The sequence below is a fragment of the Neovison vison genome, chromosome 2 (genome assembly GCF_020171115.1).
Source record: "Neovison vison isolate M4711 chromosome 2, ASM_NN_V1, whole genome shotgun sequence".
Lineage (NCBI taxonomy): Eukaryota > Metazoa > Chordata > Mammalia > Carnivora > Mustelidae > Neogale > Neogale vison.
In genome coordinates this window covers 2,185,519-2,205,238 of record NC_058092.1, presented here as the reverse complement: position 1 = coordinate 2,205,238, position 19,720 = coordinate 2,185,519, and the positions used below count along the sequence as shown (strand labels likewise).

At 59.1% G+C, this 19,720-nt stretch overlaps 1 protein-coding gene across 4 annotated transcripts in view; it reads left to right on the top strand.

Moving 5' to 3' along the window:
• Positions 1 to 101: 101 nt before the first annotated feature.
• Positions 102 to 19,720, top strand: part of CEP104 (centrosomal protein 104) — a 35,227-nt gene continuing 15,608 nt past the window's right edge. For 3 of the 4 annotated variants that reach the window (XM_044236996.1, XM_044236995.1, XM_044236994.1), the window contains exons 1-13: positions 102 to 277; positions 4,519 to 4,644; positions 7,270 to 7,443; positions 7,792 to 7,930; positions 9,132 to 9,194; positions 9,881 to 9,957; positions 12,338 to 12,506; positions 12,921 to 13,076; positions 14,020 to 14,241; positions 15,942 to 16,139; positions 16,656 to 16,823; positions 17,403 to 17,576; positions 18,950 to 19,126. In XM_044236996.1, the coding sequence (XP_044092931.1) occupies positions 4,532 to 4,644; positions 7,270 to 7,443; positions 7,792 to 7,930; positions 9,132 to 9,194; positions 9,881 to 9,957; positions 12,338 to 12,506; positions 12,921 to 13,076; positions 14,020 to 14,241; positions 15,942 to 16,139; positions 16,656 to 16,823; positions 17,403 to 17,576; positions 18,950 to 19,126 (1,830 nt within the window). In that variant the 5' untranslated portion in view covers positions 102 to 277; positions 4,519 to 4,531. Of the gene's footprint in view, positions 278 to 4,505; positions 4,645 to 7,269; positions 7,444 to 7,791; positions 7,931 to 9,131; positions 9,195 to 9,880; positions 9,958 to 12,337; positions 12,507 to 12,920; positions 13,077 to 14,019; positions 14,242 to 15,941; positions 16,140 to 16,655; positions 16,824 to 17,402; positions 17,577 to 18,949; positions 19,127 to 19,720 lie in introns of those variants that run through there. The other variant, XM_044236993.1, reaches the window with a different exon arrangement.

Sequence of the window (19,720 nt, the reverse complement as noted above, 5' to 3'; positions counted from 1 at the left end):
CATTTCCCAGAAGGTCCGGGGAAACGGAGGCGCGGCTCCGCCTTGTGCGCAGGCGCGGCCGGGCCGGGCTGGCCTGGTTGTCATGAGAGCGGCGCCGGCGGCCCTGGCGCTGGGCGCAGGCCTGGGCTGCTCCTCGGCGGCCACCGCCGCTGCGGCTCGGGGGTACAGGACGGCGGAGGAGGCGCCTTCTGAGGTCCGGAAGGCGCTGCCGAGGGGCTGCGAAGGGCCCTGGGACCGTGCAGGCGCCGAGGTCCGGGCGGGCCTTCGGTCCTGACAGGTACCCGAACCCCGGCAGCGCGGACCCGGGATGCGCGGCCTGGCGGGGTGGGCGCGGCCGGGGGAGTCGGGGGCCGGGGGCTGGGCCCAGGAAGTCGCGGGCCGGGGGCCGGGAAGCCGGCCGGGGGCGGGCGCCGCCCAGCGCAGCCCCAGGTCCGGTGTGCCGCGGCCTCCAGCGGGCGCCGGGTTCAGCGTCGGGTCCGGCCAGCGCGTCCGGACCTCCCTGTTCCGCTGACCCAGACCCCGGCGGAGCCGCGCGAGAGTGTGGCTCCGCCCGGTGCGGGTCCGGTTTCTCCCGCCCGGTGCGGGTCCGGCTTCTCCCGCGCGCCCTGCGGCGGGTTCGGTCTCAGCCGGGCTCTGCGGACACTGACCGGACGTTACGCGCTCGTGTCTCGTTCAGGTCTCCGCAAAGAGAAGAGTGGAAACGGGGCTTGTCTCCTGGTCTTGTAGCCAAATGTGGCCAAGTTGCGGGGGTGTTTGGGCTTAATTCGTGGATGCCCCAGTCCTGGTGCGTGACTGGACGGCGCCCGCTGCCTGCGCGAGGGAAGCCTTGCGCTCCGTGGGTCGGCGCAGGGGCGAGCAGGGGCGAGCAGGGCAGCCAGGACGTCGTGGACAGCAGCTTGCGGGCCGCTTGCTAATCGCTGAGTCTGCCAGAGAGTTTTGATTTTTCCCAAAATGTCAGTGCTGATTTTTTTTTAAATATTTTATTTATTTATTTGACAGAGAGAAATCACAAGTAGACAGAGGCAGGCAGAGAGAGAGAGAGGGAAGCAGGCTCCCTGCCGAGCAGAGAGCCCGATGCGGGACTCGATCCCAGGACCCTGAGATCGTGACCTGAGCCGAAGGCAGCGGCTTAACCCACTGAGCCACCCAGGCGCCCCGTCAGTGCTGATTTTTATAGTCCGACCGCAGTGTCCTTCGGTGAGGGCGCAAGCGGCGTGCAACACTCCCGAAGCTCTCCCAAAAGGGACCCTGGGGTCCGCGGTGGCAGGGGTCTGGAAGAGGGCGGCCAGAGAGGAATCCTTCCCGGCTGCTTAAAGTGAGGCAGACATGTTGTGCTTGGGGCGCCCAGGCGTGTCTCCTGCCGGTGCTCTGCTTTGAACTGTTAGAGGCAGTAGGCGCTCGTGGACGCGAGACCAGGGACGCCTCTGTTTGGACTTCAGAGGTCCTGTTTTGAGTGTGAGAACCGTAGACTGAGTGTGTGGTCAGGATCAGACCCTGGCTCCCAGTCAGCTGAAGGCACTGTGCCTGCGGGGCTTCCCAGCCGCGTTACCTCGAGCAGGGCCTCCCTGGGCCTCCGTTCCCACGTCTCTAAGGTCCTGTGACGAGAGACCTGTGTCAGAGCTGTGACGAAGCTACTAGCAGGTGTCTAGGGCTGAGGACCGTCCCTGGCGCACGGTAAGTGCTTGAAAGGTAGCACCCCCTGCGAGCCAGAGTGGGCGTAAGAGAACGTGTCTGCGCGCGCGAGGGCGACCCGAGTGGTATTTCAGGTTTTAGAATGTCAAGGGACGCCGTCCCCTTCAGTTGAAAATATTAGTGGACGCCTGCTCACCTCAAGGTGGGCCGGAGGCAGCGGGCCCTGCTCTTAAAGATGATCGAAGGATTTGAGAAACTCAGAGCAGAGAGACAGACGCGAGCTTTTTGGTTCAGGTTGGCAGGACTTCGGGATTCCGAGAGCAGGTTGGTTGGGACACGGTGGGCACTTCAGCGCTGGGCAGGAGCGCGTCGGGAGCTCTGCCTTACGACACGGATGCGGCCGGCCCTGGCTGGGCTTGAGAGGGAACACAGGACCACTGGGGGGAGGGCTCCAGGTGGGGGAGACCTGGCCACCGTCGTGGTCCTGCTCTAGAAAAGACGGTGGGCTCAGTCACAATCAGTCATCTGAAAGGCAGGATCGCGGAGACTTGGCTCGTGATGGGTGGACGTGGGGAGGAGGAGACGCAGGGTAAGTCTGGGCTGAAAGCCCAGGCTCTGGGAGGAGCTGCGGGTGTGGAGGACAAATCCCGTTCCGATGGGAGCACGGGTGGGGCTCTGCAGCCCACCTGTGGACAGCCTCACTGTTCCGCCTCGGCGCTTGCTTTCCTGGATGTTCTGCGTGGAGTTACCTCAGCGTTCCTCTGCTCTACTGTGACATTGTCCCGCTTGTGTCGGGAATTACCGTCTTTAATAACGGGATATTATTCTGTTAGTATTTGTTCAGACGCTCGAAGAAGCCTTGGCAGGTACCAGCCAGTGATTCATTTATTGGAGTAGGTCGTTTGAGGTTCTGGATGAAAGGAAACGTTCTAGATCAGGCATCAGGGATATTAAGATAAGCAAAATCATGCAGGATATGTTTCTATGTTCCCTCCTATTCAGGATTTCAGTTGATCGTATGGCCTATCCCAGAGAACGTGCTGGAAAATTCTTTATTTTCTTAGTGAGGGCTCTTCTTGTTGCAGATACGTAAAGCTAGCTCAAACTGGCTTGCTGAAGGGGATTTGACTGGCTCAGGAACTGGAAAATAACCAGAAGTTTACAAGTAATTTGGGCCTTAAATGTGGCTGAACCTCAGGGTTCCCAAGGCAGCTGTTTCCCCGTGTCAACCTGCTCTCTGGCAAGACCCCCCCCCCCCGGTAGCCGCCAGTAGTCCTCCAGAAATACTCTACAGCTCCAGCCTCAGCAGGAAGAAGGCTTCTCGGGGCGCCTGGGTGGCTCAGTGGGTTAAAGCCTCTGCTTTCAGCTCAGGTCATGATCCCAGGGTCCTGAGGTCAAGTCCTGCATCGGGCTCCCTGCTCAGCAGGAAGCCTGCTTCCTCCTTTCTCTCTGCCTCTCTGCCTGCTTGTGGTCTCTGTCTGTTAAATAAATAAAATCTTTTTTTAAAAAAAGAAGAAGAAGAAGATGAAGGCTTCTCATTTCCTTGTAGCCCCAGCAGAGTCCAGGGGTGGAGCCACACGGGTCTAGCTCGGGTCCTCCTCTCGAGGTCCCGTCCCCAAACCAGCCGCTGCGGTGGGGCGCAGACCCCACAGACCGGCCGGGCCCGGGAGCGGCGCCGGCGGAAGCTGCCGCGGAGGTGCTGTTCTCAAGCCAGGACCGGGCGGGCGCTGACCCAGCTGAACCGGCCGCCACAGCATCCGCCCTCCAAATGATGCTCAGCTCCGAACGGTCCGCCAAACAATGACATAGAAAATTCACCCGACCGGGGCGCCTGGGTGGCTCAGTGCGTTAAGCCGCTGCCTTCGGCTCAGGTCATGATCTCAGGGTCCTGGGATCGAGTCCCGCATCGGGCTCTCTGCTCAGCAGGGAGCCTGCTTCCTCCTCTCTCTCTGCCTGCCTCTCCATCTACTTGTGATTTCTCTCCGTCAAATAAATAAATAAAATCTTTAAAAAAAAAAAAGAAAGAAAATTCACCCGACCGGCATTTGAGTACGTCACGCAGGCCCCGGGTGCCCACTCTTCCCCTGGCCCGGAGCTCCCCGGAGTCGCGCCCTCCCTGCTCGGGCCACGCATTGGCATCCAGAAGCTACCGTGCTGTCGATTAAACCGCTCCTTTCCTCCTTATTTTAGTGTAACTTGTTAGCACACTGGGTATGGTAATTTCTTAACTAACGTAAAAAACTCGGTGCTTATATCTTAACAAAACTCTTCGGTTTTGCCATAACAAAGTGCCACAAAGTGGGTGCTTTAGAACGTCAGGAATGTGCTCCGGGCTAGAAGCCCGCTCTCCCGGTGTCCGCGGGGCCTGCTCTTTGTAAAGGCTCCATGGGAGGGTCCTTCCTGCCTCGTCCACCTTCTGGTGCGGACCGCAGTCCTGGCTGTTCCTGGCTGGTCTCCTTGTCCGTGTGCCTGTGTCTCTCGGACGGACCCCTGCTCTCCTGGCGGGGCCCGCCTACTCCCGCACGACCTCGTCTTCATCCCGTTACGTCTGCAAAGACTCCGTTTCCGACAAAGCTCGTACCCACAGTAGTGGGAGTTAGGACTACATCCCGTTTGAGGGGATACCATTCAACCCACAACGCTGGTCAAGTTTTTAGGACAGGCATTTGGAAAAAGTCAAGATAAGTGGTACTTTAAGTAGAGGTAGAGGCTCCTAGGAGAAACACTTAAACCAAAAAACTGGCTTTTTTCAAAGCAGTGGGAAAATCCTGGTGTGTTGGGGATGATTTTGTCTCTGAGCAAGGTTGAGCCAACACATTCGGTGTTTGTTGTAAAAGGTTACCGGGTTCCTCTGTCTCAAAGAAGTCTTTCTTGTCCTGTACCCAGCCCAGTGCCCAGGATGCCCCACAAGATTGGCTTCGTTGTCGTCAGCTCCTCTGGACATGAAGACGGCTTCAGCGCCCGGGAACTAATGATCCACGCGCCAACCGTCAGCGGGTGGAGGTCACCGAGGTGGGCCAGGCTGGGGCCGTGGGCCGGGGCGGCGGGCTGCCTTCCTCCGAGATTTGTGCTTTGTGTCTCAACTCGGGCCTCAGAACCACGCGCTGTCTGTGCGGTGATGGGCTGGGTTGTTTCCATCTTTATATGTTTCTAAAGAAAATTTCGGGGGCCTTTTTCCCTAAAAGATTAACTGACCTTCACTTAAGAAATATGCCACAGAGGACAGGGAGAAGGGACTGCACACGGCTGTTTAGGCGGCTTCCCTGGCGGCCCACTGGGCCTCCCGCCCCATCCACGTTCTGTGCCAGGCCCCCGGGTGTCACAGCTGTGCTCCTGTGGGTGAGATTTTGTGAACCCCAAACTTCAACCAAGAGCGTCTCTTTCTAGTGATTGTCTAGAATATTTGTATGCCTTTACAAATGCCCCCGGCTTGAGTAACATGATACTAGTTAGTATCTCTCTGTGACCTTCTCTGAAAGTAAGCCTTCTTTGAGGGGTCTTCGGTCGTCGCCAAGGGTAGAGTCCTGGGTGTTCAGGAGCCCAGGGGCCTGCTCGGGCTTCCTGCCCGTGAGGCCGGCTCCCCATCCCCATGTGGCCCCTCCCAGTCCCTGCCTCTCATGTTCCCCACCGTCCTATCACCTCTTAGTGTCCCTGAAGGACAGCTGTGATGCATGCTTGAGCTCTTCAAATGACATTTGAATAACACAGTCCTAGACCCATTTTTTGAAGGATCTTAAAAAACATACAACTTCCAAGTTTAGTCCATGGTTTTCTTTAAACCACTTTGGAGGGGTCTTTTCACAATCGATCCGTAAGTGTCTTCGTGCCCGGAGTGACCTCACCGGCGGTCGTACCGGACTTGGGCAGCATTCGAGGGCAGTAAATACCTTACACACCTGGGGCTGCGCTTGACCGCCGTGGGGACTGAGGAGGCTCGTGTCACAAGCCTGTCCTCGCTGTCCTCCTGCCCCGGGCGCATCTCTTAGGGGCGTTTCATCTCTGATAACTCCAGGCAGCCACACCTCTGGGGTGAGAGTCCACTTGATCTGAGCTCACCCACCCCCTCCTCACCGCACGCCCTCCCCCAGCACCCCTGCGCACTCCCGGAGTTAGACGCGGCGGCTGCCCAGACCGTCCTGCGCTCAGCCTGGTGTTCCCGTGCGCTCTCCCCTTCCTCTCCTCTGTCGGGCTGCTGTGAGACTCACTGTGCAGCGGTGGGTGAAGAGGGCCCTGGGCGCCTTTGGGGCCAGTGCCCAGTGGGCAAAGCAGGGGGATGAGGAGACGGGCTGCCACGGGTGGAGGAGGGTAGCTGGTGCCAGGAGTTGGTTTTTCTGTCACATCTCGTGCCTCTCAGGTGTCCGCACGGAGATGTCAGTCACCAGCTCAGTGATGGGCCTGGACCTGGGGTGATGTCTAGTTGAGGTTCCTAGACAAGCAGGAGGTTTTTAAAGCCAGGATCAGTGTAGGGAGGTCAGTGTAGGGAGGGGAAGGAGCCTGGAACCCAGCCCAGGAGCAGTGCAGGCCTGGACAGAGGTCGTACGGGCTCAGGCCTGTGGGCTGCGTGAAGCCGGGACCGGGAAGTACGCTCGCACACAGCATCGGGGGGCGCAGCGGTGGCCTTGGCAAGAGTAAGTTGTAGAGATACAGGCCAAGTGCCCTGGAGGGGCTGCGGAGGCGGGCATGACAGAACAGCGCAGGTTGTGCCTGCGCAGCCAAGGGCTGGCATGGGACTGAGAGGCTGTGGGCTCACAGGAGGGTTTCCAGAGGTTTCCAGAGTGCTTGTGTGTTGGTGGGAGCGAAGGGCAGAGAGAAGCCCCCCTACCAGTGGGGGTAGGCAGGCTCTGGTGCCGTCCAGGGGAGTGAGCGGGGGATGGGGCACCGGCAGGAATGCTGGTCCATTCAGGGAGCAGTGAAGGCAGCCCCATTCGAGGCCCGTTTTCTCGTTTTCTCGGTGGAGGTGGGGGCCGCTGGGAAAGGTGGCGGAGGGAGAGGGAGCCTGGCCAGTGGGCTGGAGTGGACTCCCCCACGAGGCCGCTGGGCCCTTTGCAGCTGTTCTGTCCTTTGCGGCTTCCCCCTCCCAGGGCCTTCAGCACCCCACTGTTCTAACAATGCAGCGTTTGCAGCTCGACACACGCAGCAGCCGCCGTCTGGGCGCTGTGCTCTGTGGCTCAGCCACATTCAGCTCCTGCAGCCGACGCTTTGGCTGTCCAGCCCGTTCTCATGCAGGCTGCTAATGTGCTCTGTCACTTAGGAGGCGAAACTAGCTCGCCCGTGGACATCGCAGGCTTCTCCTGCAGACCCCTGAGCTCGCGCAGTAGACACCCCCGCTCGGAGTCCCTGAGCAAGTGGCTTTCCGGAACCGGTGGGTTCCTGCACGGAGCGCTTTGGCTCTGCCCTTCCCACCACTACAGCCATTTAACACGATGGGTCTGTCTCGTGCTGAACGTCATTGCAGACCGTTTCATTTCAGACCATTTTCCAGCTGCCAAAAGCCTGATTCCTCTCGGGGGTGGGGCAGGCAGATCCACTTCGAATGGGAGCTTCGGCCCCTGCGGACAGCCAGGCGGTGTGCGGGGCGCCGTGCACGCTGCTGGGAGCCCGCGCGGACTGCGAGAGACCCCACGTGTTTGCTTTCAGGTTTTGCCAGTTTCCACAAGAAATCGTTCTTCAGATGGTGGAGAGGTGTCGGATCAGGAAGCTGCAGCTGCTGGCCCACCAGTACATGATCGCCAGCAAGGTGGAGTTCTACGTCAGCGAGAGCCTGCCCGAGTACTTCGTGCCCTACCAGGCCGAGCGGTTCCGGAGACTCGGGTAGGTGACACGGAAGGCTCGTGACGGGAACTCTTAACCCGACGCTGCATGTCCGAGCGGCGGGAGCGAAGGGCCCGCCTGTGCCGTCGGTCCCGGGTCAGGCTCCCGTGTCGGTCTGAGCCGCTGCCTCTGGGGACGCGCTCGGAAGCCGCGTTCTCGGTGACAGCAGCGTCCGTCTCTGCGCTTGATGCAGAACTTGGTTCCGGAAAGCTGCGTAGACGACAGCTGCTGGGCCTTTCCCAACGCGTTTCCGTCCTAGACTTGACTTTGACCGAAACCCGTTGAGTTCAGTTCCGTTGCGCGCACGTTTTCCGCCCGCGTGAATCGGGCGTGTGCTGTCCCTTTCAGCTACGTCTCTCTCTGCGACAACGAGAAGACGGGCTGCAAAGCCCGGGAGCTGAAGTCCGTCTACGTGGACGCGGTGGGACAGTTCCTGAAGCTGATTTTTCACGAGAACCACATCAACAAGTACAACGTATACAACCAGGTGAGACGCGCCCTCGCCGTGACCGCACCCACCTCCTCGCAGCGTCGCGGGGAGGCAGCGGCGTTTCAGATCGCGTTTAAGTTGCTGGCTTTTGTGGAGGAGTGACAGGCTGTCCGGGAGCCACTGCCCCTCGCGAGGGGGCACGCCGGGCGCTGGGCCGACCCAGTGCGGGGGGCGCTCAGGCTGGCGGGTCGCCCCAACCCAGGGCCTTCGCGTGAGGGACAGGATCCGTTCTGCCGTGACACGGTGATGTTGTGATGTCAGGTTTCAAGTCACTATCCTCTGCTGCTTTTTACAATCCTGTACCGTGTCCACTTGAAAACTTAGAACTACCTCCGCGGCTGGTGGTGTTTCTGTGACGTGACGCTCTTCTGGACACAGCCGCTAACGCTCCACAAGACGAATCCCCTGCATGCACTTGGAGATGGGGTTCACGGTGGCAGCCCGGCTCCGGGTCCTCGTTCTTGTCTCTCCCTCCTGCGCCATCTTTCCGTTCCTTTCTCTCGTCGTTCAGCTCTGTTTCGGCACGACTCACGTAGTAGAAACAGTCGTGTCCGAAGCAGAGTCTTCAGTCACGTCCCGCTGACAGCACCCCCCGCCCCTGTAAGAGGAGGGCCGTCCCCGAACGAGAGTTGCACAGCCAGCATGTGAGCTGGGGACAGCTCTGCGGTGCGGTTCCATGGCTCGGTCCGCCGCAGTGCGCGACCGCAACCCCGAAGACTGTCGGCCCCACAGTAACAGCCCGTCACTCACTTCGGCCGCACTGATGCTCGAGGGAGGGAGCGTGTGGGAAGGGGAGTCCTCCGCCTTCAAGGGGAGCCACGGACCCAGACAGACTGAGCCGTGCTGGCATAGGCTTTCGGTCCCTTGTCCGGTTTTCTGACATGGAACAGACGGGACCCCGTGCTGGACTCTGCGGCGACGGTTCCATGCGATGCTCTGTTAAAACCAGGGAGGTGGTGAGCCATGACCATCTTAGTGTACTGTAGATGTTGAAATAACCATCCGATTAGGCGCTAGAACATTAACTTACATCCTTTACGAGAACTAGTAATGATAAACGTTTAACGTGACATTTCACAGGTAACGCGCTTCCGTGCCTGTCATCCCATCTGCGACGCGGGGAGCACACACCTTGCAGTAAAGGTGTGCGTCACCACGAGCATGTCACACTTAATCTCCCCGCTTCCCTCTCTCTTAGGTCGCTCTGGTTGCAGTGAATATCATCGGAGACCCTGCGGACTTTGGTGATGAAAGCAACATTGTAAGTTTGGGGAGTTTCTTTTTTTTTTTTTTTTTTTTAAGATTTTATTTATTTGACACAGAGAGATCACAAGTAGGCAGAGAGAGAGAGGGAAGCAGGCTCCCCGCTGAGCAGAGAGCCCGATGTGGGGCTCGATCCCAGGACCCTGAGATCATGACCTGAGCCAAAGGCAGAGGCTTAACCCACTGAGGCACCCAGGTGCCCCAGGGAGTTTCATTCTTAAAGAAGAAAATGTATTTCTAAAAACAGAGGATTGATTATTTTTGTCCTAAAAAGTGTGAAAATCTTTATGAAATAGTTGACTAGCCGATAATTTTTGGCAGCTGTAGCGTATTAAACTTTATTTTACTCAAGAATTTTAACTGTGTCAGGGCACCTGGGTGGCTCAGTGGGTTAAGCCTCTGCCTTCGGCTCACGTCATGATCTCAGGGTCCTGGATCGAGCCCCACATCGGGCTCTCTGCTCACGGGGAGCCTGCTTCCTCCTCTCTCTGCCTCTCTGCCTACTTGTGATCTCTGTCAAATAAATAAAATCTTAAAAAAAAAAAAAGAATTTTAACTGTGTCTCCAAAGACTAGGATTCTTGAAGCCTGCAGACGTCTTTATATCACACACCGCCTTTTGGTTCAGGTTTCACGTTGTTCCTGTTTTCCTCTGAGACACTAAGCAGAGCTTTTTCTCCCAAAGACCTCTAGAGAGAAGCTGATTGACCATTACCTGGGGCACAACAGCGAGGATCCAGCTCTGGAAGGAACTTGTACCGGGTAAGAGTCTCCCCACAAGGCCATCGCTCCTAGGACTCTCCTCAGAGTGGCCGAAGTGTGAGTCACCTGCAGAGGATTGCGGGTTCAAGACCCTCTGAATTCCGTTTGGAACTAGATAAGCCACTGATGGGATTGCCTTAAAGACTCTTAAAGATTAAGGTCACTGTTGGACTTAGCACACCTGCATGTATGGCCCAGCGGAGACTGCTCCATTTCCGGTGTGCTCACATCCTGCTTGAGGGCTCCTCCGTGCGCGGGAGAGGTCTGTTGCCATCCTGTGATATTTTATTGGCACGGCCAGCGTCACAGGCAAGAATGGAAGGAATCAGTGAGCCCAGATCGTCAGTCACTAGAGCGTCATCTGATGTCCACTTAAGCCCTCCCCACTCTCCTCCGCCCCGTGATGGTGTGGCTCCTGCCTGCCTCGGGCTGCTGCCCTCGGGAAGCCCGGGCTGCAGGCCCAGGGGAGGCTCCCCAGGAAGCAGGGCTCACTGTCCACCGGCTCGCACACTCGGCACAGCCAGTGGCTCCAGAGTGACCGCAGAAAGAATCTCTCCATGTTTTCTGTAAGCACAAGAGCCCGGCTTCAGAGTGAATCGCCTTGCCGTTGCTTTGGACGGTCTTGCTTCCTGTGGAGCCTCCCTGGGCCTCCAGCCTGGCTGCCACGGGTTGGCTGTCAGTAGGGAGGGCTTGAGAAGTAGAGGTTGTCCCTGAACAGGTGTCCCTGAACGTGTATAGAATGGTGAGGAGAGTGACCTCTCCCCTACGCAGCCCTCGGTCTCCCGCAGCCTCTCCCTGTGCCTGGCAGTAACAGCAGTGCCCTCCTTACCTGTCCGGGTGGGGGACCGCCACACTCCTGTCGGCCCCACCCCTGGGACAGCTCTTTGGCTCTGCCCTCAGTGAAGCTCGAGCTGCGGACGGCGGGCAGCCTCCCCAGTGGCCAGTTTGAGGGTCTCCCGTGGGGGTCATTCAGGTCACTCGGACTCTGATTAAATGAGCTGAGGGCAGTGCGGCCCCACACATGCCCCACGAGTTCCTGATCAAGTTGGCCCCTGGGACGGGCCGACTGCGGTTTGTGTGTCCTGACTCCTCGGCAGTGCTTTCTGGTCTGTGGAAGGCTTGTGTGCGGGGCCCAGCCAGGGCCACCGCTGGGGGGCGTTCGTGAGTCGAGCAAGACCTGTTCTGGGGAAGCTGCCAAGGCCTCAGAACTGTGAGTCCCAGGCTGGATGATGACGCGTTTTTCTGTGCAGCGTTTTCATAATGAAGTCTTTGTTCTCTTCTCTAGGACTTGAAGGCAAAGTAACTCTGACTTAGAAGTACAGTATGGGTTTCGGTAGAAATAGTTAACCTTGGGCCAGTACCAAAGTGTGTTGCTCTTTGGTCCTCGTGAGATTAACTGATGTTCTGAGCTGTGGAGGCTGAGCCCACCACCAGGCCTGGTGGAGCTGCTCTAATGCGTGTCCTGATCTCCAGGAGTCGGGAAGTGTTGGGGGGAACGTGTGATCGTTCCGAGAAACGATGTCATCCTGGGTCCAGTTTCAGTTTATTTTTAGACAACCGAATCTTGTGTGATAAGTCATACTGCCATGGAGACTCGCCCGGATCTATAGGTATCCACGTCACCACCAACGGCTGGCTTACTCTGTGCAGCTGGTGCGGCAGGCGGAGACTTGGAACGCGTCCTCGGTCCGCACTGCTGTTGGGCGCTGAGCCAGGCGCTGCGTCTCAGGCCCGGGAGAAAGCTGCGGCCGCTGTAGGATTTGGAAGGAAGAATGAGACAATGAGGAACGGGCTGCTCAGGTCACTGAGCCGCGCTGGGACCGCTGGGAGGACCTTTCTGCTCTCCCAGGACTTGGGATACTGCGCAGCCTGACCTCCGAGCTGAGGCCGCGGTGTAGCCCGCCTGCATCTTGGTGCAGTCGCTGTGGTGCTGGTGCCGAATGCGGACGCCTGGACCACCCGGGACCCACCGAGTCAGCCTCTCTGAGGATGGGGCCTGGCGGTCTGCTTTGGCTGGGGCTTTCCCCTAGCCTACAAGGGATTCGTGGGCACAGTTGCATCCCTGATGCCCAGAACAGAGCTGGGCAGCGTCCACACTCAAAAGTATTTATGGAAGAATGACTGCACCAAAGGCTCAGATGCCCCTGGGGCTGTTTATCTAATGTCCAGGAGACCTGCCTGCCCGTAAGAGCTGGGTGGCCTGAGGCCCCTTCCTGATTTTTCTGAGCCTCCACTGTCTCGGCAGGAATGCCCCGGGAGCAGGTGTGTGGGCTGCCACGGCTGTGACCGAACCCCTAGCAGGAGAGCAGAGGGCTCCCTCTACCACTGCCCTGGCCCCCACGGCAAAGTTAGTTCTAAAATGTTCATTTTTTTCTTTTAGGAAATCTGACTATATTTCTCCGCTCGACGACTTAGCTTTTGACATGTACCAAGATCCAGAAGTAGCCCAGATCATACGGAAATTAGATGAGAGGAAACGTGAAGCTGTCCAAAAGGAGCGTTACGACTATGCCAAGAAGCTAAAACAAGCTATTGCTGATTTGCAAAAGGTACTGCTCCTGGAGAGAACGGTCTTCGCTCGGGTGTGGGAGAAGGCGGTCAGTGGTCCTGACCGCTGGCGCAGCAGAGGCGTAGGTCGCTGAAAGCTGTAGACACTAGTGTGGGTCCGAGGAGGTCAGCAGAATAAAGTTAGGGACGGATGAGCGCCTAGATGAAACGTAAGTGAAGCCCACGCTTAGCTTGTCTTGACGCCGTCCTAAAGTGATAGACCCACTGAGACGTCTCCTGTCCCCGAGAACTTGCGTGGTGCAGTCCAACGCAGCTGCCGTCACGGGGCCTGGGCGCGGCGCCCCCCCCCAGCGGCTCCGCGGGCGGGAGGCACCCCGTGCCCCGGGGCCTCGCTGCACGCCAGCGGGGGGGCGGGGGGCGGAGGCACGTTTGAAGCGGCGGCCCGTGTGCTTCAGGTCGGGGAGCGGCTGGGGCGGTTCGAGGTGGAGAAGCGCTGTGCGGTCGAGAGGGAGGACTACGACCTGGCCAAGGAGAAGAAGCTGCAGATGGAGCGGTTCCGCAGCCGGGTGTACGAGCAGCTGCAGCAGCACAGCCTCGTGGACGCCGAGCCGGTGGGTGCCCGGCCCCGCCCCGCGGACCCCCGTGTCCTCCGAGGGCGCAGGGGAGCGCACACGGCTCCGTCGCGGGCAGGCCACGGTTCCGACGGGCGGCGGCAGCTCCGGCCCCCACGCCGGAGGGGCTGCTGGGCGCGCGCTCGCTGGCAGACTCGGCGGGGGGTGAGGGGCAGGCCCGGGGTCTCGCCTCTCCTCCCCGGCTGGCCCCCCTCGTTTGTAAGATGACCTGAGGGCAGTGCTGCCCCACGTATGCCCCACGAGTGGCCACGGTGGGGCGGGGGGTTGTGTGAGGAGAACCCTAACAGCTCGGCTTGTAGAGACCGTGTGTCCTGCGAGACACTCCGCCACTGAACTCTAGAAGCCCCAGAGCAGCAGGTGTGCAGCCCGCATGGCACCGTCGCGCGGGACAGGACAGACCCTGGAGCCACGCTGCCTGGGCTCTGATGCGGCCTCCTTGCTGGCAGTGTGGTCTCCGGGTCCTTCCTTAGCCGCTCTGCCTCAGTTTCCTTCTCCCATTTATGGGGTAACATTGTGCATTAAATGAGAACATCTGTCTGGGACGTTTACTACCATGGCAGGCACGCGGTAGCCAAGGTGCAATGACCCAACACAGCCTGCTCTTGCCCCCATGGGGTACACGGCCACGCCAGGGCTGGGGACGCCCAGGTGCTTCCCTACCCCACGTGCCGCGTCCTTGCTGACAGGTGTGTGTGCGTGCTTCCACGCTGGGTGACCTGGGCCCCGGGCTTGGCATCACGCCGGCGCCCGGGTGTGCTCTGTAGGGCACACAGCCGCCATCAAGAGATAGTGGAAAGCCTGGGATAGGACTGGGGCACGATGGGTGCAGATCGTCTCTCTGCCTTCCTAAATGCTTGTGTCACCCCTGCCCCCGAAGGGTGTGGCAACAGCACTAGGAGTGAAGTGTCCCGTTTGTCCCCAGATGCGAAGGGCTTCTGACCTGCCCCTCCACCCCCTGGCTCACTCCACCAGTCCTCGCCACCCACAGCCAGTGCCTTCTCTACCGCAAGAAGAAGGTGCAGCAGAAAGCCGGTTTGCAGAGCCTTGCCTTCAGGACAAGCCTCCAGCGCATCCCCGGGGCCCTTCTCAGCACTCTGCAGTGGACCTCTCCCCGCCCGCCGCAGACCCCCATCTCAAGACCCACGTAGGTGACTCGGTTTCGGGCTGTGTGCGGCTCATTGCGCAGACACACGGGGAGGACCTGTGTGGTGCCAAGGGTGCACGGCGGCAGAACCTTCCTGGCCTGCGTTCCAGGAGAGGGTAAATGTTGACGCCAGAGCGTGGTGGCAGACGCAGCCGGCAGGTAACGACATGTCACTGGAGGTCCTGTCCACAGTCAGAAGTGTCAGGCCTCCCTGCTTCTGTCCCATCAGCCGGTCGTCCGGGACACCCCATCCTTCTGAGCCTCTGCTTTCCTCTCTGTACAAATGTGTAAGCATCTGCTTGAAGGTTTGTTTCCGGGGACAAACGAGACCGTGTTTGTAGGGTGCCCTGCACGAACCGGCTGCAGGAGAACCTCCACGCGAGTCACGCGTGGTTACCGTGTTTGGAGGGTTTCTGTGCTGTGAGTCCCAGAGCACCTCGCTCAGACGGGGGCCGCTCAGGACGTCAGAGCTCGTGTAGGCTTCAGGGCTCGGCAGCTCCGCAGTGTCCTCAGCAGCTGCTCTCTTCCTGTCCGCCCTCTCCATTTCCGTGGTTCCCAGTCTCCCCAGAGCTGGGGCTGCCCCATGCTCTCAGCTTCACGTCTGCGCACTGTCCCCTCAGAGCGGGAGTGCGTCCCACTCTGAGCAAGAGTCTTTGAGTTTGTCGGTCACATGCCTGCCTCCGAGCGAGGATGAGGACCGAAGGAGGACCTTGCTGGAGCCCCAGCCGGCGTGCAGGGCGGCATGGCCAGTGGACTGTGGGGAGGGAGACGGGTGTTGGGTGGGCAGGGGCAAGTGGGTGCTACAGCCCGAGGCCGGGAAAGCCGGCGAGGATGGCACGGGCGCTGCTGCCCTCCCAGGGCACCGTTCTGAAGGCCCCATCTTCCCCGCTGGGAGCATCTCCTCTGGAACATCATTATGCCGAGTCACCTTGAATCCTTTGCTCTAAAATGCCCTAATTTTCCCTTTGTCTGTGTGTCAGCGTGTTTTTACAGCAGAGTAGATTTTAGAACACGAGTAACTCACCTGCGCGCACCCAGTTAATAACTCGGCGGGTGTCCGGTGTGAGTGTCACTGGGACACCTGCCTCGGAAAAGGACTCTGGAATCTGTTCCCGCCTAATTTCCCGAAAGGTTGCCACCTGTGTACGTGTCAGGGGCCCTGGGGATGGAAGCCCCAGGAGGTGGGTGTCCGTGTCGCCCATCGCATGGCGGGAGCCCAGCGAGCCTCTGCGGGGTTGGGGGGTGCGTGTGGCAGACTGCCGTCCGCCCAGAGCACAGGAAGGCTGTGAAGGCTCGTGAGCTTGGCTGGCTGCTTTAGTATCTGTCTGCCAGCTAACAATCACATTTAAAATGAGGCCTGATACCTATTTCTAAGTCACAGACTAAGGAAAAGAACAGAAGTCTTGTCAGGGAAGAAAACATAATCACTTTCCCACTGTTTAAGCTTCATGTCGGCTGAACTGTGGTCACTAGTGCTAGGTGGCAGCCGAGGCTGAGTCTGGGTCGCTTTTCCATTGGGTCTGCAGGGCGCTCAGAAAGGTGTGGAAACCGTGATCTCATGTTTTCAGCTGAATTCTGTCATATAAATTATTCTGATCTGATGCATCTGCTGTCGTGCGGAGCAGGAGGCCTGCGGTGTAGACGTGGTGGCGGCAGGCGGGGAGCCGGGCGAGCTCTGCAACGCCCTTCCTCTCCCGTAGCTCCCGACTGTGCCCTACGACGAGCGGCCCCTTCCCGCCTCGCGGAAGCAGCCGGCGGCGGCCGCCCTGGAGCCGGAAAAGAGTGACACTGATATCAGCGAGGCTCCCAGAGGAGGAGCCGCTGGAGAGCCCGAGCCCTTGACCGAGAAGGCCCTGAGGGAGGCCGGCCCTGCCGTGGATGTGCTGGGAGAAAGCCTGGTAGGCCAATAGGAAATGTCCAGGGACGCAGCCTGGGCCTTGTGACATCGTTGGCTTCCCTTTGGCCTCCGTATTCAGCCAAAGTCTTTCAATGATTATTAATTCTATAAAACACCAGAAACAGGCTAGAATTTAAGATTCTCTGAACGCATGTTCCATTTAGACTGGGGGTTTCTGCTCGTACTGACAGAGCTGGGGTTGAATATCTGCCCCTCCTGGAATACCTGCCCGTCCCAGGGGAGATGGTGGCAAAGAGAGCAGAAGACAGAGGTGTCTCCGTACAGAAATGAGCCCAGTGGGTTTTCCCCTCGTTCCCAGGATTTCTCTCCACGGAACTTCTACTTCCCGTACTTTAACAGGCTTCAGGCTTCAGCATTCAGTGTTAGAGAAATCACTTCCCTAAACACACACGCTTATTCCGTCCCCAGAGACTTTTCTCGGCGTGCCGGGTTGCGCGTTGTCGGGGGGCGGTGTCGCTGCTGTGCCCGCTGAGTCGGGTGGCCTCCGCTCTGGTAGGTGGCAGGGGCCTGCTCCAGGACGTGGGCCTGCCGGGAGGACGCGCTGCTCGCCCTGTACAAGCGGCTGATGGAGACGCCCACCGGGGCCCCGAAGGACGAGCTGAAGAGCACCCTGCGCGCCTCGGTCCTCCTTGTGAGAAGGGCCCTCAGGGACATAGTGACCCCGGTGAGTGCCCTCCACCCTCAGAGTCCCCGCGGCGGTGCCCCAGGGGCTCGGGTGGCCCGGGGGTAGCACAGCGTGTCACTGGGCATGAAGGTTCTCCAGCAAGAAACGTGGTCAGCGAAGAGCCTGTGCCGCCTGTCCTCGGCAGGCCATGTGCGCTGCCCTTGACCGCCATCAGCCTCCCCACGCCCGAGAAGCCAGGGTCCGCAGAGGCCCGGCTCCCGAGGACCGATGAAATGCTCGGTTCCCGATTTTCCTTTTCGCGGAACCCGAGGAGCTTGGTTTTATTCTGGAGGCCCTGGGCCGAGAGAGTGAGCACGCCCGGCGCACACCGCTGCACAGCCGCAGCTGGGAGGGCTCGGGGTGCGGCCTCCAGGCCACCGCTGCCGTCTGACACGCGGGACGAGAGCGCGCCCCTTCCGGACGCGGCGCCGCGTTCAGCAGGTGGTTTCCAGCTCGCTGTCTGCAGCCTCTGGGGCGGTGCGGATGGTCCAGCGTGACGCTTGTGTTTGTCACTGGGGTCAGTGTTTCCCTTGCTGGAGCGCAGTCTGGGACTCCTCTGCTGTGGCCGCTTTTTTCTAGGTTTTTCAGGCTTCTTTAAAATTGTTGAAAATGATGATCACGCAGTACATTCCTAAACACAAACTGAGTAAGCTTGAGACCGCTCACTGTGTGGAAAGAGCCATCCCCGTCCTGCTCACCAGGACTGGAGACTCTTCTGCTCGCCTCCGAGTCGTCGCCTCGAATTTTATTCAGGTACGAAGTTCGTTGTAAAATTCGAAACAGTCAGTGAGGGGCCCATTAGGACGCTATTTGTGTGAATACCTTACCCGTCCCTGCTCTCCTGAGAGCGTTATCGATCCTCCTCGTGACCCCCCGTCCTGCTTGCCTGGTGCTCCGAGAGCCGGAGTCCGCCTCTGACGGGAGCCCGACGCGTCGGATACCGCTCCGCTCAGCACGCGCTGGGAGCTTCGGGCAGAAGGACGTGGAAAACCAAATGGGAATAGAAAACGGGGGGTAAAGAGATAGTAGCTGTGGAATGACTCCGTCTAAAGAGTTTTGTTCGTTCGACGGGCGCGCCTCCTCCAGGCCAGGTGTTGTGGGGAAAGCGACCCTGAGTGAGACCCGAGCGCGGGCTTCCGCAGGTGCCCGGGTTCCTCCCGATCCCATCAGCAGTCTGTGGGGACGACTCCGCAGCTTTCCCGCTCTCTCGGAGGGTCCCAGTTCCAGGGTGAAGAGCCCCCGTCCCGCTTCCTTTAACCTGAGCTCTGGGGGAGGGTGGGGGCAAGTAGGCTACACTGACAGGGAGGCGACACGGTGCCCCAGTCCTGCGAGGGCCCCCGCTCCGTGGGGCTCCGAGTCTGGGGGAGGTGGCGCCTCGCAACAGGCCCTTTGAAAAGGAGGGTGTGTCATCCCTCCGTTTCCTCATGTATTTTTTAAGGGAGGAAGAGGAAGTGGAGACGAGGGGCGAGGCTGAGGGGGAGAATCCCAAGCAGGCTCCCCACTAAGCAGGGACCCAGTGCAGGGCTCAATCCCGTGACCCTGAGATCAGGACCTGAGCCGAAATCAAGAGTCGGGACTCAACCGACTGAGCCACCCGGGAGCTCCCAAGACTGATTTCTGGGTGTGTCGCGGCCCACATGCTTCGGCCTCTCGTCAGTGCTGCTCCTGCGTCCGGTGCCCGAAAGACTTGCTCCTTCCGTGGGCCTCCCACGCCCCTGTGAGCCCAGAGGGGTCTCACCACCCAGAGACCGTGCACCACTACCCTCTAGGCCGACAGATCATAAATAGTGACACAATATCATTTGATTAGAGTTTTAGAAACTAGAAAACCTTTTTCCTGAAGTTGGGAAATCTTGAGGAGTGAAATCTTTAGTTTTAGATCACATTGCTTGTAAAGGCATCATTTGTCTGGGAGTGATCATGTTTTATTTTTTTATGATTTGGGGTTTTGTTTTTAATCATTTTATGTTAAATAGAATACACGCGCATTAGAGATAAACTATTACCGCCATATTTTATTCCCTATTTTTTCCTTTGACATTGACCTCAAGGACTGAACTGAAGTGTACTGAGCTGCCTCTAGCATCTTCCAGTACAGATTAACCCAGTCATGTTGGTTTCCATAGGAAATGGCTTTGTTCAAGGAAGTCAGGTCTCTCCAAATTATCCCATCGTACTTGGTGCAGCCGTTAAAAGCCAACACTTCGAACCATCTGGCCATGAGCCAGGTAGGCCTCCTGGCCCGGCTTCTGAAAGACCTGGGCACCGGGAGCTCGGGCTTCTCCATCGACAACGTGATGAAGGTAAGCGCACCTCTGGTGCCATGCGGCCGAGGCCTGGGCGCTTGCGATGGGCCTGGAGCGGGGTGGGTGTCTGGTCCGTCAGTGTTTGTTGACTGAGCAAACGCGTGAACGGCTGCAGAGAAGTAGCCACCGCTTCACCTAGCAGAGGAGGACACCAGAAGGCTCCGGCTCCTCACTCTGCCGCGGGGCGGCACACACGTGTGGACGCTGGTCCGCGGTGGTGGACAGACTGCAGAGAACCCGTGTCCGTAAGAGAGAAGCACAGAGTCCCTGAGGACCCCCTGTGGTGCAGCGGGACGGGATGCCCTAACAAAAGCTCGGACGTTCTGGGAGAGAGACCACCGGCGCAAGGAGTCCCTCCCTAATTTCAGATGTGCGGGAAGGGAACGCGGAGCGCGGCCTGCGCGTGGCCAGACGCCGAGCTGTGACGCTCTCACGACAGCTCGTCCCCGGCAGCCCCCCCACGAGCGCTCCGCGTTCGCTCCCGTCCGTGAGGGAAGGGGTGGGTCTCTGTGGATCTCACGTGTGCAGCGACTCAGAAGCCTGGACTGGGTCCTCATGGAGTCACATGTGCCATCAGGAGAGGCAGGAGCA